This window comes from Mustelus asterias, chromosome 3 (genome assembly GCF_964213995.1).
Source record: "Mustelus asterias chromosome 3, sMusAst1.hap1.1, whole genome shotgun sequence".
NCBI classification, from domain to species: domain Eukaryota; kingdom Metazoa; phylum Chordata; class Chondrichthyes; order Carcharhiniformes; family Triakidae; genus Mustelus; species Mustelus asterias.
Genome location: NC_135803.1, coordinates 25,761,859 through 25,780,861, shown reverse-complemented (window position 1 = coordinate 25,780,861; position 19,003 = coordinate 25,761,859). Strand labels below are relative to the sequence as shown.

At 43.6% G+C, this 19,003-nt stretch overlaps 2 protein-coding genes across 2 annotated transcripts in view; one reads left to right on the top strand and one right to left on the bottom strand.

Annotated features, from left to right (window-relative positions):
* Positions 1 to 2,602: 2,602 nt before the first annotated feature.
* On the bottom strand, positions 2,603 to 7,852 carry LOC144488189 (uncharacterized). Its single transcript, XM_078206220.1, has 2 exons — positions 7,695 to 7,852; positions 2,603 to 3,702 (listed from the first exon to the last, which is right to left on the bottom strand). Exon 2 carries the CDS (start codon positions 3,694 to 3,696, stop codon positions 2,680 to 2,682), a length of 1,017 nt encoding a protein of 338 aa, XP_078062346.1. The 5' UTR covers positions 3,697 to 3,702; positions 7,695 to 7,852; the 3' UTR covers positions 2,603 to 2,679.
* Positions 4,509 to 19,003, top strand: part of LOC144485993 (very long-chain specific acyl-CoA dehydrogenase, mitochondrial-like) — an 83,744-nt gene continuing 69,249 nt past the window's right edge. The window contains exon 1 of the mRNA XM_078204102.1: positions 4,509 to 4,569. Within this exon, the coding sequence (XP_078060228.1) occupies positions 4,509 to 4,569 (61 nt within the window). The remainder of the gene's footprint in view (positions 4,570 to 19,003) is intronic.

Below are 19,003 nucleotides of genomic sequence, written 5' to 3'. Positions count from 1 at the left end.
CTTTATGCCATTCTGACAATCTTTTTTGGATTCCACTTGGGCCCAAATCAAGAACATACGTCAACCCCTTGAAAGCATTACCCCTGTTCAAGTCAACCCCTAAAACACTAGTCTCAAAAATTCAAGTTTTCCACCATGTTATTTTTGCTTTTCACTTTGTCTACCTGTATCCTGTTCCTGAGTGTATTGATGGAGGAATATGTGCGATGGATAGAATTTTCAACATCCACATTATAGGCTTTCAGCATTACAGTTCATCCAAATCTCAGTGGATATTACTTTCACTGTTTGACCCACTTGAAGAACTTTTAAGTCTTCACTTTGAATAATTGTTTTTTTGCTGCTGTCAGAGAAATTTGTGCAATTTTATAAAGAAGGGTTTACAATTTCCATGCAATAATGAACAGTGGGTGCCTTCCCCTGTTATTAGAAATGCAGGTATTATATCTAACCTTTTTCATGTCATTATTATTGCAAGGGTTTATTCAATAAGTCTCACAAAGTGGGTTAAAGATTACAAGGTTGAACAATAGGATTTATTGGTAACACTTAACTATACACATATGTACAAAGTATAGCTTAGAGTAGGAGCTAACTTCATGTTGACTTCTACTCCATATACCTCTGCCTCTGTCGACTGCCATGTATCTCGCTACGTCATATTGTGAGCGGTATTGTTCTTAAGTCCCACATTAATCCTTGTACCACATACACCATTCTGGTTAATAGAGCAGGTATATGTGCTACTGATCAGGCTCCACCAATGCTGCTATGTCACTGGCCCACTGATAGGTGGCAGGCAGTAGTCAGATGATTTGCCTGCTAACGCATTTCTCCCTCCCCATGAAAAAACCTCTGCACAGTACTTTAACCAAATAGTACATTCAAGATTGAGGACTCACCAAGGGGGCAATTTTATGAGAAAAATTCTTAGTGTCCAGCTGGAGTGAACACGAAAGAGTTTGAGATCCATTTTTTGGGCCGGTCTTTACTCCAAATTTTATACACTTGGACAATGAAAAAATGGGATAGACCATTTCCAGACACTAGAGGCGGTGGGCGGGGCTTAAATCACCAGCCAGCTTTCTCCAGCAGCAGAGGGAGCTATTGCGCTTGTACAGACCTCTGTGGCTGAACATCCGCAATTGCAACAGCTGAGGCCTGACAGAGAGAGAGAGAGAGACCTGCCAGGCCTCTGCTGTTGCAGCCAGCCTCAACGGACTCCCTGCGCCCCACCAGGTATCATGGGAACCCATGGCCGATTGCGAATCCCACACTTCCCGGAAAGATCAACCCACTTCCCGCCGTCCTGCCACCCAGACTGCTCACCCTCCCTGCACCGATCACAAGCAGAGTGGCAGTAGGGCCCCCATTCCTCCCTGATCGGGCTGCTCCAGCCTAGCCCTGTCCCCTTCAGGCCCTGCCCATCCAGGCCCCGCCCACCCATAGGCCCCCTGGTGGGAAATGCCAAGCTGGCATTGCCCAAGTGTCACCCCCCCTTGCCCCTGGCCTCACCTGGGGGGGCCTCAATGGCCTTCAGTTCTACCAGCGAGGCCAACACGACTGTCCCCCATTGTTGGGGGCCAGGTATTTCCTCGCTGGAGATACCTGGAACTCCTGCCTGATCTGTCCCATCCCGCTGAGTTTCAGTAAATTACTGGACAACTCCTGCAATTTTCACTGTCATTTTTAAAAGAAAATCAATGGAGTGTTTTAAGACAAAAGCAAAATACTGTGGATGCTGTGGATGCACTTAGACAATGAAAAAATGGGATAGACCATTTCCAGCCACACGAGGCAGTGGGCGGGGCTTAAATCACCAGCCAGCTTTCTCCAGCAGCAGAGGGAGCTATTGCACTTGTACAGACCTCTGTGGTTGAACATCCACAATTGCAACAGCTGAGGCGAGGCCACAAAGGCAAGTGAGCCTGGACGATTATGTTCTGGGCTCACTAAATCTATTCAAATGATATTAAAATTAGATTTGAATAATTTATTAATCCTCGCACTGGAAATGGATGTGAGGCTGACCTCGCTGGAAATCTGGTACCAGTAAGATTGCAGGAGGTGAGAAATTGGGCGTGAACCTGATTTCTAGGCTCTTGCGCGATTTTACTGGCTTGCTCCGCCCATCTGGGAGGGGTGAGCTGGTAAAAGCGCGGCCCATGAGTCTAATCATCAAACATGGATTTATGTTCCACCACACTTTGGCCTAGAATTTGTCAGCTGCTGCCAGTTAGTACACCCTTAAAAAGATTATTCAAACACTTGATGCTGGAGGCTGTGGTGTAGTGACATTGTTGTTGGGCAAGCAATACAGAGACTCAAGCAATGCTTTCGGGACCCAGGTTCAAATCCTGTTAAAGCAGATGGTGAAATTCAATAAAAATCTGGAATTAGAGTCTCATGACCATTAATCAATTGTTGTAGAAACTTATTTGGTTCACTAATGTCCTTTAGGGAAGGAAATCTATCATCCTTACCTGGTCTGACCTTCATGTAGCTTCAGATCCAATGTGGTTGACTCTTAAATGAGAAATGAGCAATAAATGCTGACCCAGCCAGTGACGCCCACATCCCAAGAATATAACAAAGTAGAACATTAATCTTTACATTTATTTTCTTGAACGGATGCATACAAAGCACAATCTTATACAGAATGTTTCAGAAGCAATTGCTTTAACACATTAACTCCAATTCGGACAGTGTTTTAATCTGTTTCCCATTGAGTGTTTCAGGTTTTGCACATACTGTTGAGTTGACTGAATACATTTTTTCAGAGTTGATTGTTATCCAGTGCCACAGATGTTTCAGGTCGCAGTTACAAACCCACGGGTTCAGTGAGAGATCTAAGCCCTGCTCCCATTTGGCCCCAATGCGCTGGAGTTTATCAAACAGCCCTGGAGGAAGCGACTCTAAGTTGTTCTCGGAAAGATCCATTGTGTCCAGTTTCAGTAGTTTATTAAACAGCCCCACTGGAATCATCCTAATTTTATTACCATTCAGAAACAAATATTCTAAATTAAGCACATGATCAAAGGTACCAGGGAGAAAGCTGTGCAACTGATTATTTCCCAGGTTTAACCTCTCCAGTTTAGCCAACTTGTGGAATAAAGTAACTGGCAGTTTTTCAAATTTATTACTGGAAAGATCAAGTGTTGTTAAATCAGTCAGAGTTTGAAATGAATCGAGAGGCAAGGACTTCAACATGTTGTTTGACAAATCCAGTGACTGAAGACTGTGAAGATGATGAAACCACGAAGGATTTACAGCCTGCAGCTTGTTTCCCTGTAAAACCAAGGTAGTTAGATTAAGAGAGCTGTTAAATAAACCGGGTGGGACTGTATCCAGCAAATTGTTGGTCAAATCCAAGGTTCTCAGCTGATGAAGATCCTTTAGTGCGCCTGAAGAGATGTTTGTCAACTTGTTGCTCGCAAGATTAAGATCTTGGAGCTGGAAAAGCCCAGCGAAATCGTTTTCTTTCAAACTGGAAATATTGGTGAATTCCAGCGATATGCTAGTCGCACTGGACGGAATGTTTTCAGGGACTTCGTGAAGAGATTCGACTGAGACACAAATGACAGACGTGACAGAACTGGAGAAGTAGCAAGTGCAGTGCTCAGGGCAAAGGGTCACGGAAGATGAGAAGCAAATATAGCTCAGGAACAGCACGGCAGTAATCTTACAGGCATCCATTATCGTCTAAAACACAAGAAGAATGGTATTACTTTTGGCCATTTTACAACAACAACAACTTATATTTGCATTGCACCTTTCACGTAATAAAACTTCATAAGGAGCGTTATAAAGTAAAATATGACACCGAGCCACTCAGGGGGATATCAGGCTAGATGCCTAAAACTTGGTTAATGAAATAGCTCTTAATGGAGGAAAGTGAGATGGGGAGGCAGAGAGCTGTACTGAGGGATTTCCAGAGTCAACTGAAGGCATGGCCATGAATAGTGGAGCGATTACCATTGGAGATGCTCAAGAGACCAGAATTAGATGAGCTCGGGATTCCCAGAGCACTGGAATAAATAAAAAACTGCAGATGCTGGAAATCTGTATTAAAAACAGAAAACCCTGGGAAAACTCAGTAGGTCTGATGGCAGAGTATTTTGTGGCTGCAAGAGATTACAGAGATAGGGAGGGACAAAGCAATAGAGGGATTTGAAAACAAAGAAATGGCGGGGGGGGGGGGGAGGGGGCGTGATGTTGCCCTCAGCGTCAGCGAGAACAGTAATGCGGCCACAAGATTTCACGAGAATCGGGAAATGAGGTCTAACCAACAATTCCCCCCCTCCCTCTCGACAGTGACGTAATGAGTCTCCCACCCAGAAAAGGCAGGGGCCTTATTTAAATGCATTCTAATGGAACATTATCATATGTTTAAAAAGCCTTCCCTCCACATTATTCCCCCTCACGGAATATTGAAACTTGGCAGGCATGACATCACGTTAGCGAGGTTCACAACAGGTTTGCGAACACGGGAAATAGTCAAGGTGATCATGCCGGGGGCGCCAAGTATAATCGCCAGTGGCGAGAGGGACATGTCTGGGCAGTGCCCTGGTACTGGTCCCTGGCACTGATTGGCACTGCCTGATGCCTGCAAGGCATAGGGGGGTTGCGGGCAAAGAACCCCAAAGCCTACAAGAGGGTCAAGGGGGCCCAATGTTGCCATTGTGGTTGGGGGGTGGGGTGAGGAATGCCCATTGCTTGCATAGTGTTAGTGGGGAGTGGGTGGGGGGAGAGCCCCAAGTGCTTGTGATGGGGTCATCCGTGTCCATTGTGGAGGGGGGGGGGTGGCGGCTGGGTGGAATTCACTTTCTGTGCTGATTAGGACACCCTTTAAAGATGGCACCCCGATCTATGTGGAGCCGACCTTGCCAGCTCCATGAGGCCCCGCCCCACTAGACCAATGCCAATAACCCCGACCAAACATTTTTTTTTCAGAGTGCCAGAAAGCCTGGTCTAAAAACTCAGCTGTGCAGCAGGAGAGATACGTGACGGTTAGAGCCTGACACTATGAAAAATTATGAGCGGCACGGTGGACAGTGGTTAGCACTACTGCCTCACAGCACCAGGGACCCGGGTTAAGTACCAAAGGCATGGAAAAGCAGCAGATAAGTTGAGACAGGGGTGAAGTCAGGCATGAAGGGTGAAGGTAGAAATATGTAGTCGTAGCTAAGGCACAAGTATGAGGTCAAAAGCTCATCTTCCGGTCAAATATGATACCTCGATCATGAACAGACTGGTTTTATCTCAGACTGTTGCAAGAAAGAGGAATGGTGTCAGGAACTTGGAAGTGGAGGAACAGGACTGAAAATAATATCTTCAGGCATTCCAATATTTAATTGAATGAAATTTCAACTCATCCATTTTAGAGTGGATAACATCAGAAACATGGGGTTATAAAGGATTTTCATTCAGATTTCTAGTCTTCTGTTTCTTTTTAACACATTTCAGTTCATTTTCTTCACAAATGACTTCATTTAGCCAAAATATGTGAATGACATGATGAAGTTTAAAGTTTATTTATTAATGTCACAAACAGGCTTATATTAACACTGCAATGAAGTTACTGTGAGAATCCCCTAGTCACCACTCTCCAGCACCTGTTTGGGTACACTGAGGGAGAATTTAGTATGGCCAATGCACCGAACCAGCACGTCTTTCAGACTGTAGGAAGAAAGCAGAGCACCCGGAGGAAACCCGGGCAGACACGGGAGAATGTGCACACTCCGCACAGACAGCGACCCAAGCTGGGAATCGAACCCAAGTCCTTGGGCACTGCGAGGCAGCAGTGCTAACCACTGTGCCACCATGTCGTCTGGAAAATTTCCTGATCTTAATGTTAATCTTGTGTAGGGTTTCGGATGATAGTTATCAGCCATGATCTTATTAAATGGCAAAACAGGCTCGAAGGGCTGAATGGCCTCGTCCTGCTCGTATTTCTTATGGTCTTATCAATCATAGAAATTTCACTGTCACAAGCTGTGACGCTGTAGAACTGACTCAATTAGTGTATAGATTTTGTGAGTTCCTGTTCTGTAAAGAGGCATGCATACAGGAGCATAATTGGGGAATCAAGTGCCAAGGCCAGAATGCCTGAGTCAAAATAGTTTTAATAGGAAATCAGGATTATTGTGAAATGGGCAAGCTGACCTTTGTACCCAGTTTTCTGATCCAATTCTCATTGAGTTGCATTTTATTGTTTACAAATTACAGTCGATAACTTAACCTGTAGCATTTTCCACACAAACCATTCGAACCTTTCAATTAGATTGTAACTCATTCCCAAAAGAGTATCAGTTTATAATCTTCGGTCTAACCCATCTGAATCCCTTGATTTGATTATAACCTACCGCTCTTTTAGCATGTCTCCATTATTCTTTATGGAACTGAACCCTTTCATTGGATCCTATTATCCTACCACTATGAAGTTGGATAATAAATGGAAAAAATATCTTTGACTGCAGTAAAAAGGGAGGCTGTGGAAAGCCTTGAGTGAAGGAGAGAGTGAAAACTCACAAAGAATTACAAGTGCATGGGAAGAGGAGAGAACACTGAGAGCAACCTGGCAACAGAAAAGAGAGTCGACCAGCAAAAGTCAATCTCAGCTGTCCAATAACTGGGCCCAATCACTGCTTAATTAAACAGTCGAAATAATCTGCATTACCTGAGACTGGTCCAAGTCGGAAACTAATACATTATGCAGAGGGTTTCTGAACAGTGCCTATCTTTGTACAATGTTGCTAGAGAGGATAACCCTGTTATTTTTGCAAATTGATTTCTACCTGTGTGAGTGGAGTGCCTGTTAATCTAATTACATAGCTCCTATGTTGTTCATGTATTAACCATTGCAGAATAGCAGTCATCACTTCTCTTTCCAGTTTTAAAGCTCAGAAATTGGTTCATCCATAATGACTAAAGAACCTTTCTCTACCCAGTAAAATATTGCTTACTAAGTATGTTACCCTGTGGCTGGAACTTTCTCAACAACAGTGCTTGGTTTGATTTATGGCAGCATGTAGCAGTTACTGGCTTCTTTGTTAGCAATTGCACTTAGGCAGTATGTGAACAACTGCCATTCTTTTTTCTTGTACAATACATGTAACAATTAACATTTCAGCAAGTATCATTCACTATTTGCAGCGATTAATTTGAGGACGGCACAGTGGCTGGCACTACCACCTCACAGTGCCAGGGACCTGGGTTCGGTTCCTGGCTTCGGTCACTGTCTGTGCGGAGTTTGCATGCTTTCCCCCATGTCTGCATGGGTTTCCTCCCACAGTCAGAAAGATGTGCTGGTTAGGTGCATTAGCCAAGCTAAATTCTTCCTCAGTGTACCTGAACTCCAGTGTGGCGACTAGTGTGGCGACTAGATTTTTGCAGTAACTTCATTGCAGTGTTAATGTAAACCTACTTGTGACACTAATAAATTAACTTAACTTTTAACTACAGTGACCGGTTTGGAAAATAACTGGGACACGGGATAGAACCTTTTTCTGCTGACTGTGATCTGCAGCATGGTCTGCACATGACACAAAATACCCCACAGCATTCATTGAGTCAGATCGCAGAGTAAGCTCCCTCCATACAAATCCCGGCAGACTGAATAGAAAGCAGCTAATAACAAGAGAAAGAGAGGCTGGGGAAAGCACAGACTTGCAACACCATTAACATATTCTTACCTCACTGTTGAACCGATTCTGAAGCAAATTTGTTCTGTCAGCTTTGTCAGCGGCAATTAATTTGGAGATGTTCTTTTTATATATGGCTCCACAACTGCTCTTTGCCAAAACAAGCAACCGTCTGCCTGTTCCTGTCAAAGGAAGTGAGGCTGGAATACTGGAACTGGTGAAATTTGAAGAGAGGTTACATAATCACCGGAACTGGGAACATTGCTGAGGTCTCTGCCATTTTGGTCAGTGGCACTTCATGCAACATTAGTTAGCCCAATGAGCAATAATGAATTTGTACAGAACATGCAGAACCCTTTTATGAAATGTGTGCTATTTATTCATTTTAATCCTGCTGTTCTGATCAAAAAATATTGCATCAATAAGACTGAAACTTAGAAAACCCTTAGCAATATCTAAAAATCAGCAAACTGTCAGGTGTAATCTGATCTGTTGAAACAGTGTAAAGTTTGCTAAGCATTATGCTGGTAGATCAATATCTATCTTGCTTAGTGGTGACAAGTCATAGGATCAGAGGGTCATAGAGTCTTACAGCACAAAAAGAGGCCCTACAGCCCATTGTATCTGTGCCACTCATCGAGCACCTATCTATTCTAATTCTACTTTCCAACACTTGGTCCATAACCTTGTGTGCTATGACCAACATTGAGGGAGAACTGTGGATATTAAAGGAACAACATTTTCCAAAATATTCCAAAAAATCAGAGAATATTGATACAGAATCAGAGGCACTGTACTGGTATTTGTGGAATATGAACATTATTCCACATTCTGCACGAGATGCTGCAATTTATTGAGACCTGCACCTCTAGCGCAGATTGGGTTGTTTGTGTATACTAACTTTGTGGCTTTTAGCTAAGACACTGTTTAATTATCTTAGTAACTTGCTTTAGTTAGAAGCTTAATGGTTTCAATTAGCTTTACTTCCCAGTTACATTCTAACGTTCAGTTCTTTGGCTGAATTACATTTTATATGGATGCGTAAAGCTGAAATCCACCTGGAGAGAACCTGTACCCAACGAATCTTAAAGATTTCACTTTGGGCAGTTTATGGGGCATACATTTCACATCCCCATACACAGAGAAGCCGAAAATAATTTGCACAAATAACCCTCTCCCCAGCAAAACATCAAAGGTATCCCTTCCTCAGTGGACCATGTGGTGAATTTCTTCCATCATTGTTCAGCTTTGAATACAATTCATATTTGTCAATGCCTGTAGCTGTAGGAACCTCAGTGGTCAACCTCCTCTAGACACTGGATAAAAGCAAATTACTGCGGATGCTGGAATCTGAAGCCAAAAGAGAAAATGCTGGAAAATCTCAGGAGGCCTGGCAGCACCTGTGAAGAGAGAAAAGAGCTGATGTTTCAAGTCCAGATGACCCTTTGTCAAAGTGGTTTTTTAAAAGGTAGGGAACAGTTAAAAATTAAATAAAATGAAAACAAAAGGGTCAAGGTAGGGTAGAGTTAATCATCTGAAGTTGTTGAATTTGATGTTGAGACTGGAAAGCTGCAATGTGCCTGGCCAGAAGATGAGATGCTGTTCCTCCAGTTTGCGTTGAGCTTCACAGACCAAGGACAGACATGTGGGAAAGGGAGCAAGATCGTGTGTTAAAATGGCAAGCAACCGGAAAGTCAGGATCCTGACTGCGCACAGACTGAAGGTTTTCAGCAAAGCGATCACCCAGTCTACGTTTGGTCTCTCTGATATAGTGGAGCTTTGACAAAGGGTCATCTGGACTCGAAATGTCAGCTCTTTTCTCTCCTTGCGGATGCTGCCAGACCTGTTGAGATTTTCTAGCGTTTTCCCTTTTGTCCTCAAGACACTACCTGAAGTCTCACCAAACCACCACCCCCACCTACTAAAGTATTCTGAATAAGGTATAATCAGGCCCAAAGGATTTCCTAATCATTTTGCTTTTGTGACAGATGGGATAAATGGACTGAATGGACAATAATACGGTCATGCAAATTAATGGCATAATGTCTCAATCATCAAAAGAGAGAAAGTCAAGTAATAAATAATGATTTTGTGCGTATAAAATGTTTAATTAAATCATTGAAAAATAAAATTGAAACATTTTTGATTCACTCTGCTCAAATATAGTCCAAAGATGTGCGGTTTAGGTGGATTGGCCATGCTAAATTAAAGTTTATTTATTAGTCACATGTAGTCTTACATTAACACCACAATGAAGTTACTGTGAAAATCCCCTAGTTGCCACACTCTGGCCGGCGCCTGTTTGGGTACACTGAGGGAGAATTTAGCACAGCCAATTCACCTAACCTGCATATCTTTGGACTGTGGGAGGAAACCGGAGCACCCGGTGGAAACCCACACAGACACGGGGAGAATGTGCAAACTCCACACAGACAGTGACCCAAGCCGGGAATTGAACCTGGGTCCCTGGCACTGTGAGGCAGCAGTGCTAACCACTGTGGCGCAGCAGTGCTAACCACTGTGCCACCCTTTGCCCCTTAGTGTCAGGGGGACTAGCTAAGGTAAATGCATGGGGTTATGGGGATAGGGCCTGGGTGGGATTGTGGTCAGTGCAGACTCGATGGGTCAAATGGCCACCTGCACTGTAGGATTCTATGAAGTACACTGCATCCCTTCACATCTGAGAGTTGCATCCCAGCTTGTATGAAGAGCAAGTGATTTTATAGTGCACGGTGGCTGCATTAGAGCAAGTTTTTGTGAGAGCAAGTCTTCCTCTGATGCGGGGGTGGTGGGGGGCGGGCAGCCAGCCTACAGAGAATGCAGAGGGGGCCAGTATCTTTTATAACACTAGCATGTGGGGAACCAAGGTGCAGAAAAATCCTCAAATGTTCCATTAGCAAAGATTAATCACGTTTACACAAAAAAATGTCATTGCTGGCGTCACAGAACAGTTGCCCTGGAGATAAGGCTTCCCTCGCCATTTACAATAGGATGTGCAGTGCAACAGCAAACTGCATTGACTCTTGGGGTGGGAGGGAGAGAGGAAAGGGATAGGCTACAAGGCCGAGAGTAAATTGCAGAGCTGTGGTGCTGCGGATGGCGGCAGTAGCTGCCCGCCTTGGCCAGTGAGCGCTGAAGACTTCGCCTCCTGCGGGGAGGCTTCAGAGACCAGGCGATGCTGCCCCGTCTGCTGGTGCACAGCAGCGCTCGCCGCGACCTCCTCAGCATCTCCCGGACAAAGGGCAGGTGGCGGCGTCCTCGCCCCACCACCAATAGGTGCGTACACTGCTTCAACCCATGGATACATACGCCCCATCTATTGATACCAACGCCACTGATTCATGAATATCAATTGCATTGTAGGCAATTTGGAATTGGGGTCCGAGTCCAACCATCGCCTGGTTTGTAACTGCTTCAAGTGAAAAATTATAGAATGGCTACAGCACAGGTGGAGGCCATTCTGCCCTTTTATATCTGTGCTGGTCCTCTGAAGGAGCAATGCACCCAGTGCCATTTTCATGCCATTTTCCAGAAGCCCGCTTGATTGGCACCACATCTACAAACATCCACTCTCCATCACCAACGCTCAGTTGCAGCAGTGTGTACTATCTACAAGATGCACTGCAAAAATTCAGCAAAGATCCTTAGATAGCATCTTCCAAACCCATGACCACTTCCACCTCGAAGGGCATTTGATTGTGGTGTCAAGGAACCCTAGCTGAACTGGAGTAAAAATGGGAATCAGTTGCTTTACTAGCTGGACGGTTAGGTTTGCTTTGTACCTCGGCTTACTTTCGCCAGGTAAAATGGATCGGTGCTGCTTGCAGATTTCAGATTGTCTAACTATTTGCATGGCCTTTTCTCCAGTCAGATCTTCCTTGGCCTGTAGTATGTCTGAAAGGGCATCATCCGCCAGTCTGACAACAATTCTGATCTTTATGTACCCGGACTTAAGGTCTCCTTAGTCACAGCCTTCGCCAGTCTGTATAGTTCATTTAGAAAAGAGTCAACCAGCTCTCCAGGCTGTTGGACACGTTTGTTGAATTTTGCTCTGTAAAATTTTCATGTATCTCAGATTAAGACACCTATCAAATGATTTAAGAATTCATCAATTTTACCTGAGGATTAATTTATTCCTTGCCTCACAATAATATAGTTGGCTAACAGATCTACGAAATAAAGTACTGTATTTACTTGTTCAGCTTCTATCCTCCTGGAACTATTATGTATTTTAAGAATCTTTTCCACCAAAGTTCCCAATTTTATGTTTGGTTTGACCCTCAGATCAGTCCAAATTGCTCTGGTAATGTTAATTTCTCGCTTTAGAGTTCAGGTGAGTACAGCTTTAAATGCAGATTGTCAGAGAGAAGAAACAGCACCGGAACAGGCCCTACGGCCCTCCAAACCTGTGCCGATCATGATGCCCTAACCAAACTAAAAACAATCTTCTGCCCTCACTCGGTCCGTATCCCTCTATTCCCTCCCTATACATGTACCCATCCAGATGCCTCATACTAATGGGCCTGCTTCCACCACCTCCTCTGGCAGCGCGTTCCAGGCACCCACCATGTTCTGCATGAAAAACTTACCCCGCACATCTCCCTTAAACTTTCCCCTTCTTGCCTTGAACCTGTGCCCCCTTATAATTGAAAGTGGAGTCGATACAGCAACTGGAAAACTGTAGTGTAAAATGCAGAGCGGATATCGCAGAGAGATTCCACTGTCAAGTTTATCCACCACTGTGGAACACGAGGCAAAAACCATGGAGCAGTTTGACACATAGGACTTCTCGCCAGCAAGGAAGAGGATGAGGATGGCTGCTCATCCTGACATTGAAGAAGTTCTGCTGATGTCATTCAAGGCAGCCCAAGTGGGGAAGATTCCACCTTTGGTCCAATCTTCCAGGAAGGGGATGTTTGAGCTGATGACTGGATTGATTTAAGACAAGGCATAACATCGTCTTTGATTTGATTTGATTTATTATTGTCACATGTATTAGGATACAGTGAAAAGTATTGTTTCTTGCGCACTATACAGACAAGGCATACCGTTAATAGAGAAGGAAATGAGAGAATGTAGAATGTAGTGTTACATTCATAGCTAGGGTTTAGAGAAAGATCAATTTAATGCAAGGTAGGTCCATTCAAAAGTCTGATGGCAGCAGGGAAGAAGCTGTTTTTGAGTCGGTTGGTACATGTCTTCAGACTTTTGTATCTTTTTCCCTATGGAAGAGAGAATGTCCGGGGTACGTGGGTTCTTAATTATGCTGGCTGCTTTGCCGAGGCAGCGGGAAGTATAGACAGAGTCAATGGATGGGAGGCTGGTTTGCCTGATGGATTGGGCTACATTCACGACCTTCTGTAGTTTCTTGCGGTCTTGGGCAGAGCAGGAGCCATACCAAGCTGTGATACAACCTGAAAGAATGCTTTCTATGGTGCATCTGTAAAAGTTGGTGAGAGTCGTAGCTGACATGCCAAATTTCCTTAGTCTTCTGAGAAAATAAAGGCATTGGTGGGCTTTCTTAACTATGGCGTCACGATGGGGGGACCAGGACAGATTGTTGGTGATCTGGACACCTAAAACCTTGAAGCTCTTGACCATTTGTACTTCGTCCCCATTGATGTAGACAGGGGCATGTTCTCCACTACATTTCCTGAAGTCGATGACAATCTCCTTCATTTTCTTGACATTGAGGGAGAGATTATTGTCACCGCACCAGTTCACCAGATTCTCTGTCTCATCCCTGTACTCTGTCTCGTCATTGTTTGAGATCAGACCCACTATGGTGGTGTTGTCAGCAAACTTGAAAATCGAGTTGGAGGGGAATTTGGCCACACAGTCATAAGTGCATAAGGAGTACTGTAGGAGGCTGAGAACACAGCCTTGTGGGGCACCGGTGTTGAGGATGATCGTGAAGGTGATGTTGTTGCCTATCCTTACTGATTGTCTTCTGCATGGTATGCTGTGAGGGTGCAGAGGTGACAGCCGCAATGACAGATGGTTGGCTCCAAAACAGACTTGGCCACATCCTGAACAAGTTTGCACCAAGAGACATGTTTTCTGTGGATAAACCTGGAGTGTTTTACTGAAGAGATGATCTGGGATTTTGCACAAAAACACCAAAAAGATGCTTGGCTGCAGTGACAACATGGAAGACTAGTACCACACATGTCTAAAAACAGTACGCTAAGCAGAAGAAGATCATTGAGTTTTTCTGGAGTTAACTCCTGGCCTTTTTACAATGCAAAGCTTCAGCCTTTTGCAAGGCCAGGTCATTGCAAAATGTGAACAAATTGAATCAGTAAAAACTTAACCTTCTAATTTCAAAAAAAATGCAACTTCAATTTATGTAATCTCTCCTGGTATATAATCCATGGAGTTCAGATATCATTCTGGTAAATCTATACCGCACACATGCCGAAGGCAATCTGTATCTCTTAAGGTGTGCTGATCAGGCTTGCGCACAGTCCTCCAGGTTTGAGCTAACCAAGGCTTTATATATCTATCGTATAACGTCTATCTCTCTGGTCCTCTTAATACAAAGACCAGGATTCCATCAGCCACTTGGATTATTTTCTGTCCCCCTCTATGATATTTTAATGATCTATGTGCCTGGACCACTAAAGCTCTTTGGAACTTTCTACCATTTAGAAAGCACTCTGATTTATCTTTTTTAGGCCAAAAGTGGATGACCTCATATTTGCTGACATTGAAATCCATTTGTCCCTTTTTTCCCCATTTACTTCATCAATCAATGTCTCTTTGTAATGTTACATTTTTCTCTACATTGCTTATAATGCTGATCTTCTTTGAGTCATCTGCAAACTTGGATATATGGTTCTACCCCACCATTAACATCATTAGCAATTACAGTGAATAGTTGAGGGCCCAACATGGGACCGTGTGGGACACCACGAGCCATGTGCAGCTAATTAAAGTCTCTGAAATGATGCTTACTCACTGTCGCTTGTCACTCAGCCAAGTTCCCAACCAGCTCAATAATTTGCCTTCACTGGCATGAGCTTTAATCTCCAATGGATAAATCTAAAACAAATTAAATTTACAAAACCAATGTTATTGTCAGGGCCTGCTTTAATATCAACTGTCTTTAGTGTTATATTTGGTCTTCAGTGTCAAGATAAGTATGTAAAAATATAGAGCATATCACTTGCTGAGTTATGTCTCATACTCTTTGTGTAATTCTAATGGCTTACTGAAATTCTCTATCTGTGGCATTCCTTTTTCTAGTTGTATTTTACCAGGAATATTTGCTCCAACCTTCCAGTTTAATGCCCATTATGCAAGCAAAATTAAAAAGGTGAGCCAAACTGTTGAAACTTTATATGTAATGTGCATTTTTATTTTATAAATAAAAACTTATGGAATATGAGCTGTAGTGGGCCTTTTGGCCCTCGGGCCTGCTCCCCCATTCAACATAATCATGGCTGATCGTAAACATCATTGTTACCGTTCTGCACCATCCCTAAATCCCTTCATTTCCACAGCAATCAAAATTCTGTTGACTTTGTCTTGAATTTACCCTATGTCTGAGCATCCAGAACTTGTTTGGGGCAGTGAAAGGCTTTTGAGTGAACCCATTTTTCCTTATCTCACTTCTAAATGGCAGCCTCTTATTCTGAGAGAGTTGCCCCATGTTCCAGATTCCCCACCCAGGGAACACTTAAGGGTACACAATCAGCTTGCTTTGGATTCTTTGGTCTTATCTAATGATTAACATGTTCAGTTACTTATTAACTCAGGATCCACCAACCCTGTACCTGTTGACTTCCATTGTCTTCTTGCTGCCAATCCACATTCCTCATCCTCATTTATAAATCCCTCTGGTCTCATCATAGCTGACCTCTGTAACCCCTTTAAAATTATCATTCCCATTCTATGACTTTAATTCCCTGGGCTTTCAACTTCTGTGCTTTGCCCCTACTTGCTTAGCTTCACCCAATATCACCATTGGTCTTTTGGCATGTCAGCCACATTGGCTGCTGTTTCCTCATGCAATCTTGCTCCTTTGTGATTTCTCCTGGTTGTTGGGATGTGTAGCCTACATACCTGATATCACATCAGTCATAGCAAATATCACATTTCCTCATCTGTTGGCAACAGACAGAGAGTACTGACTTTATTCAACCTGCCTGTGCTTGCAAAACTCAGAACCTAATGTTCAATGTTAGATGTGTTTCTGTGATTGGACAGCACTTACTGAACAATCCTGAGTATGTTAAGAATGACGTTAACAACCAACTTAAGAGTATCAGCCACACTTACGTTTGCTACTAGATACATTATTCAAATGCAGGGCCTTGTCCTCCTTAAACAGAAAGAACATGTCCAAGCATTGTGTCTTAATTAAGTAAGCAAAATTAAAGAAAAACATGGGAGCCAACTGTTCTCTGGTGCAGTCTCCAAGGCAATGCCTCGACCAGAATTCACTTGCCAAACAATCATGCAGTATAAACTGTTGTTCCCTTTGAAATTTGGTGTTCTTGCATCCGTCCTGATGAGTGCAAAATAAACATGCTTTGGCAGCATGTTTCTTTTTTCAGCAGTACCCAAATTCTGTACGACCAAATGAGTATTAAATGTCAGTTGTTGTTGGGTGTCATTAATAACTTAGGAATTCAAATGGATTGTATGTTTCCAGTGAAAATATCTTAACCATTACCTCTGTGTAACTGCTGTTTTTCCCCTGTGATATTAAAAAAAAGCTGCATATGGTAGTGTGCATTTTTTTAATAGGTACAATCCTTTGGAAAGTTTTTTTTGAAATCCAGTATGAATCACCCATTTTATTTATGGCAATGTGGAGGAATGCAAATACAGGAGTCAGCATTAGTTGGATACAGTTCTGTACAAGAAGGCAAATGGGATGTTGGCCTATATCGCAAGGGGGATAGAATATAAAAGCAGAGATGTCTTGCTGCATCTGTACAGGGCATTGGTGAGGCTGTAGCTGGAATACTGTGTGCAGTATTGGTCCCCTTATTTGCGGAAGGATATATTGGCCTTGAAGGGAGTGCAGAGTGTGGTGAACCATAGATGGTTACCACTATGGGTACTGAACCATAGATGGTTAGCACTGTGGGTACTGAACCATAGATGGTTAGCACTATGGGTACTTGTACATATGTTACTGTTGTCACTGTTGGGGTTAGGGTTGGGGTGTTCTACCTGTTGGTATTGTTCGGTGGTACACTCCGGTTGGCTCCGCCTACCTGTAGGAGTATAAAGGTCACTGCACTGCCTGGTGACCCTTTAGTCTGGGATTGTATTGTTATGCAGTATGCTCCATTCTTGTTACTAATAAAAGCCTTTATTTCCCGGGTACGATCCAGCCTCCCGAGTGATTTAATCGCGCATCACAGAGAAGGTTCACCAGGTTGATACCAGAGATGAGGGGTGTTGATTATGAGGAGAGACTGAGCAGATTGGGTTTGTACTCGTTGGAATTTAGAAGGCTGAGGTGGGATCTTATAGAGACCTATAAGATAATGAAGGGGCTGGATAGGGTAGAGGTGGCGAGATTCTTTCCACTTAGAAAGGAAGCTAGAACTAGAGGGCACAGCCTCAAAATAAAGGGGGGTCAGTTTAGGACAGAGTTGAGGAGGAACGTCTTCTCTCAGAGGGAGGTGAATCTCTGGAATTCTCTGCCCACTGAAGTGGTGGAGGCTACCTCGTTGAATATGTTTAAATCATGAATAGATGGATTCCTGATCGGTAAGGGAATTAGGGGTTATAGGGATCAGGCGGGTAAGTGGAACTGATCCACTTCAGATCAGCCATGATCTTATTGAATGGCGGGGCAGGCTCGAGGGGCTAGATGGCCTACTCCTGCTCCTATTTCTTATGCTCTTATGTTCTTATGTACTGGACAATATGATTCCGCTAACCTTTGACTGCACCACTACGGATGTTTTTATTCCAGACATTAGCTATCCTTATGCCCTTTTGAGTGAGATTACCAGCTTTTGTCAAATTAATATTCCATTTCTACTGGAAAAAATGTTGAAAGTGACGAAATCTGTTTTATTTGAGACCATCTCACTAGGGGAAAGAGCACACATTGATAAATTGGAGCTGGTATTGAGAATTTATTTTGCAACACAATGGGGAATGTTCTACCCCTTTGCACCATTTGGTTACCTCCAAATTTCCTTATGATGGTACAGCTGCAATTGGGAGGTTGCCAAATAGTGAGTCATAAGTGTGAGGTTGGCTGTGCTGGGGCCATCCATGTATTACATGGCTGCAATGCACAATGCAGCCTTCATCAAGCATCCCCACTCATGGAAAGTTCACATTACTGGAACCTTTTTTTTAATGTTACTTCTGTTGAATCATTTTTGAATCAGCGGAATTATAGAATCACAGAAATGTTACAGTGCAGAAGGAGGCCATTTGGCCCATTGAGTCTGCACCGACAACAATCCCACCTAGGCCCTATGCCCGTAATCCCACATATTTCTCCTGCTAATCCTTCTAACCTACACATCCTGGGACACTAAGGGCAATTTAGCATGGCCAATGCATCTAACCCGCACATCTTTGAACTGTGGGAGGAAACTGGAGCTCCCGGACAAAACCCGTGCAGGCACGGGGAGAACGTACAAACTCCATACAGACAAACTGGGAATTGAACCAAGATGCCTGGAGCTGTGAGGCAGCAATGCTAACCACTGTGCCATCGTGCCGTCCATCGCCGAGGAAGTGATGGCCTAGTGGTATTATTGCTGGACTATTAATCCAGAAACTCAGCGAATGTTCTGGGGACCCGGGTTTGAATCCCACCATGGCAGGTGGTGGAATATGAAGTCAATAAAAAATGTCTGGAAATAAAAGTCTACTGATGACTATGAAACCATTGTTGATTGTCGGAAAATCCTTTAGGGAAGGAAATCTGCCATCCTTACCTGGTCTGGCCTATATGTGACTCCATATATGTGACTTTGATAGATATAGGACAGATGTCAGAGGTAGGTTCTTCACTCAGAGAGTAGTAAGGGCATGGAATGCCCTGCCTGCAGCAGTAGTGGACTAGCCAACGTTAAGGGCATTTAAATGGTCATTGGATACACATATGGATGATATTGGAATAGTGTAGGTTAGATGGGCTTTAGATTGGTTTCACTGGTTGGCGCAACATCGAGGGCCGAAGGGCCTGTACTGCGCTGTAATGTTCTATGTTCTATGTTCTATATATGTGATTTACTCTCAACTGCCTTCTGAAATGGCTTAGCAAGCCACTCAGTTCAAGGACAACTAGGGATGGGCAATAAATGCTGGCCAGCCAGTGATGCCCATGTCCCATGAATGAATTAAAAAAAATAGTGGCTCATTAGGTGCAA

Bases quoted from the DNA above. Each gene is read 5' to 3' on its own strand.
- LOC144488189 (XM_078206220.1), bottom strand. From the start codon at position 3,696: ATGGATGCCTGTAAGATTACTGCCGTGCTGTTCCTGAGCTATATTTGC.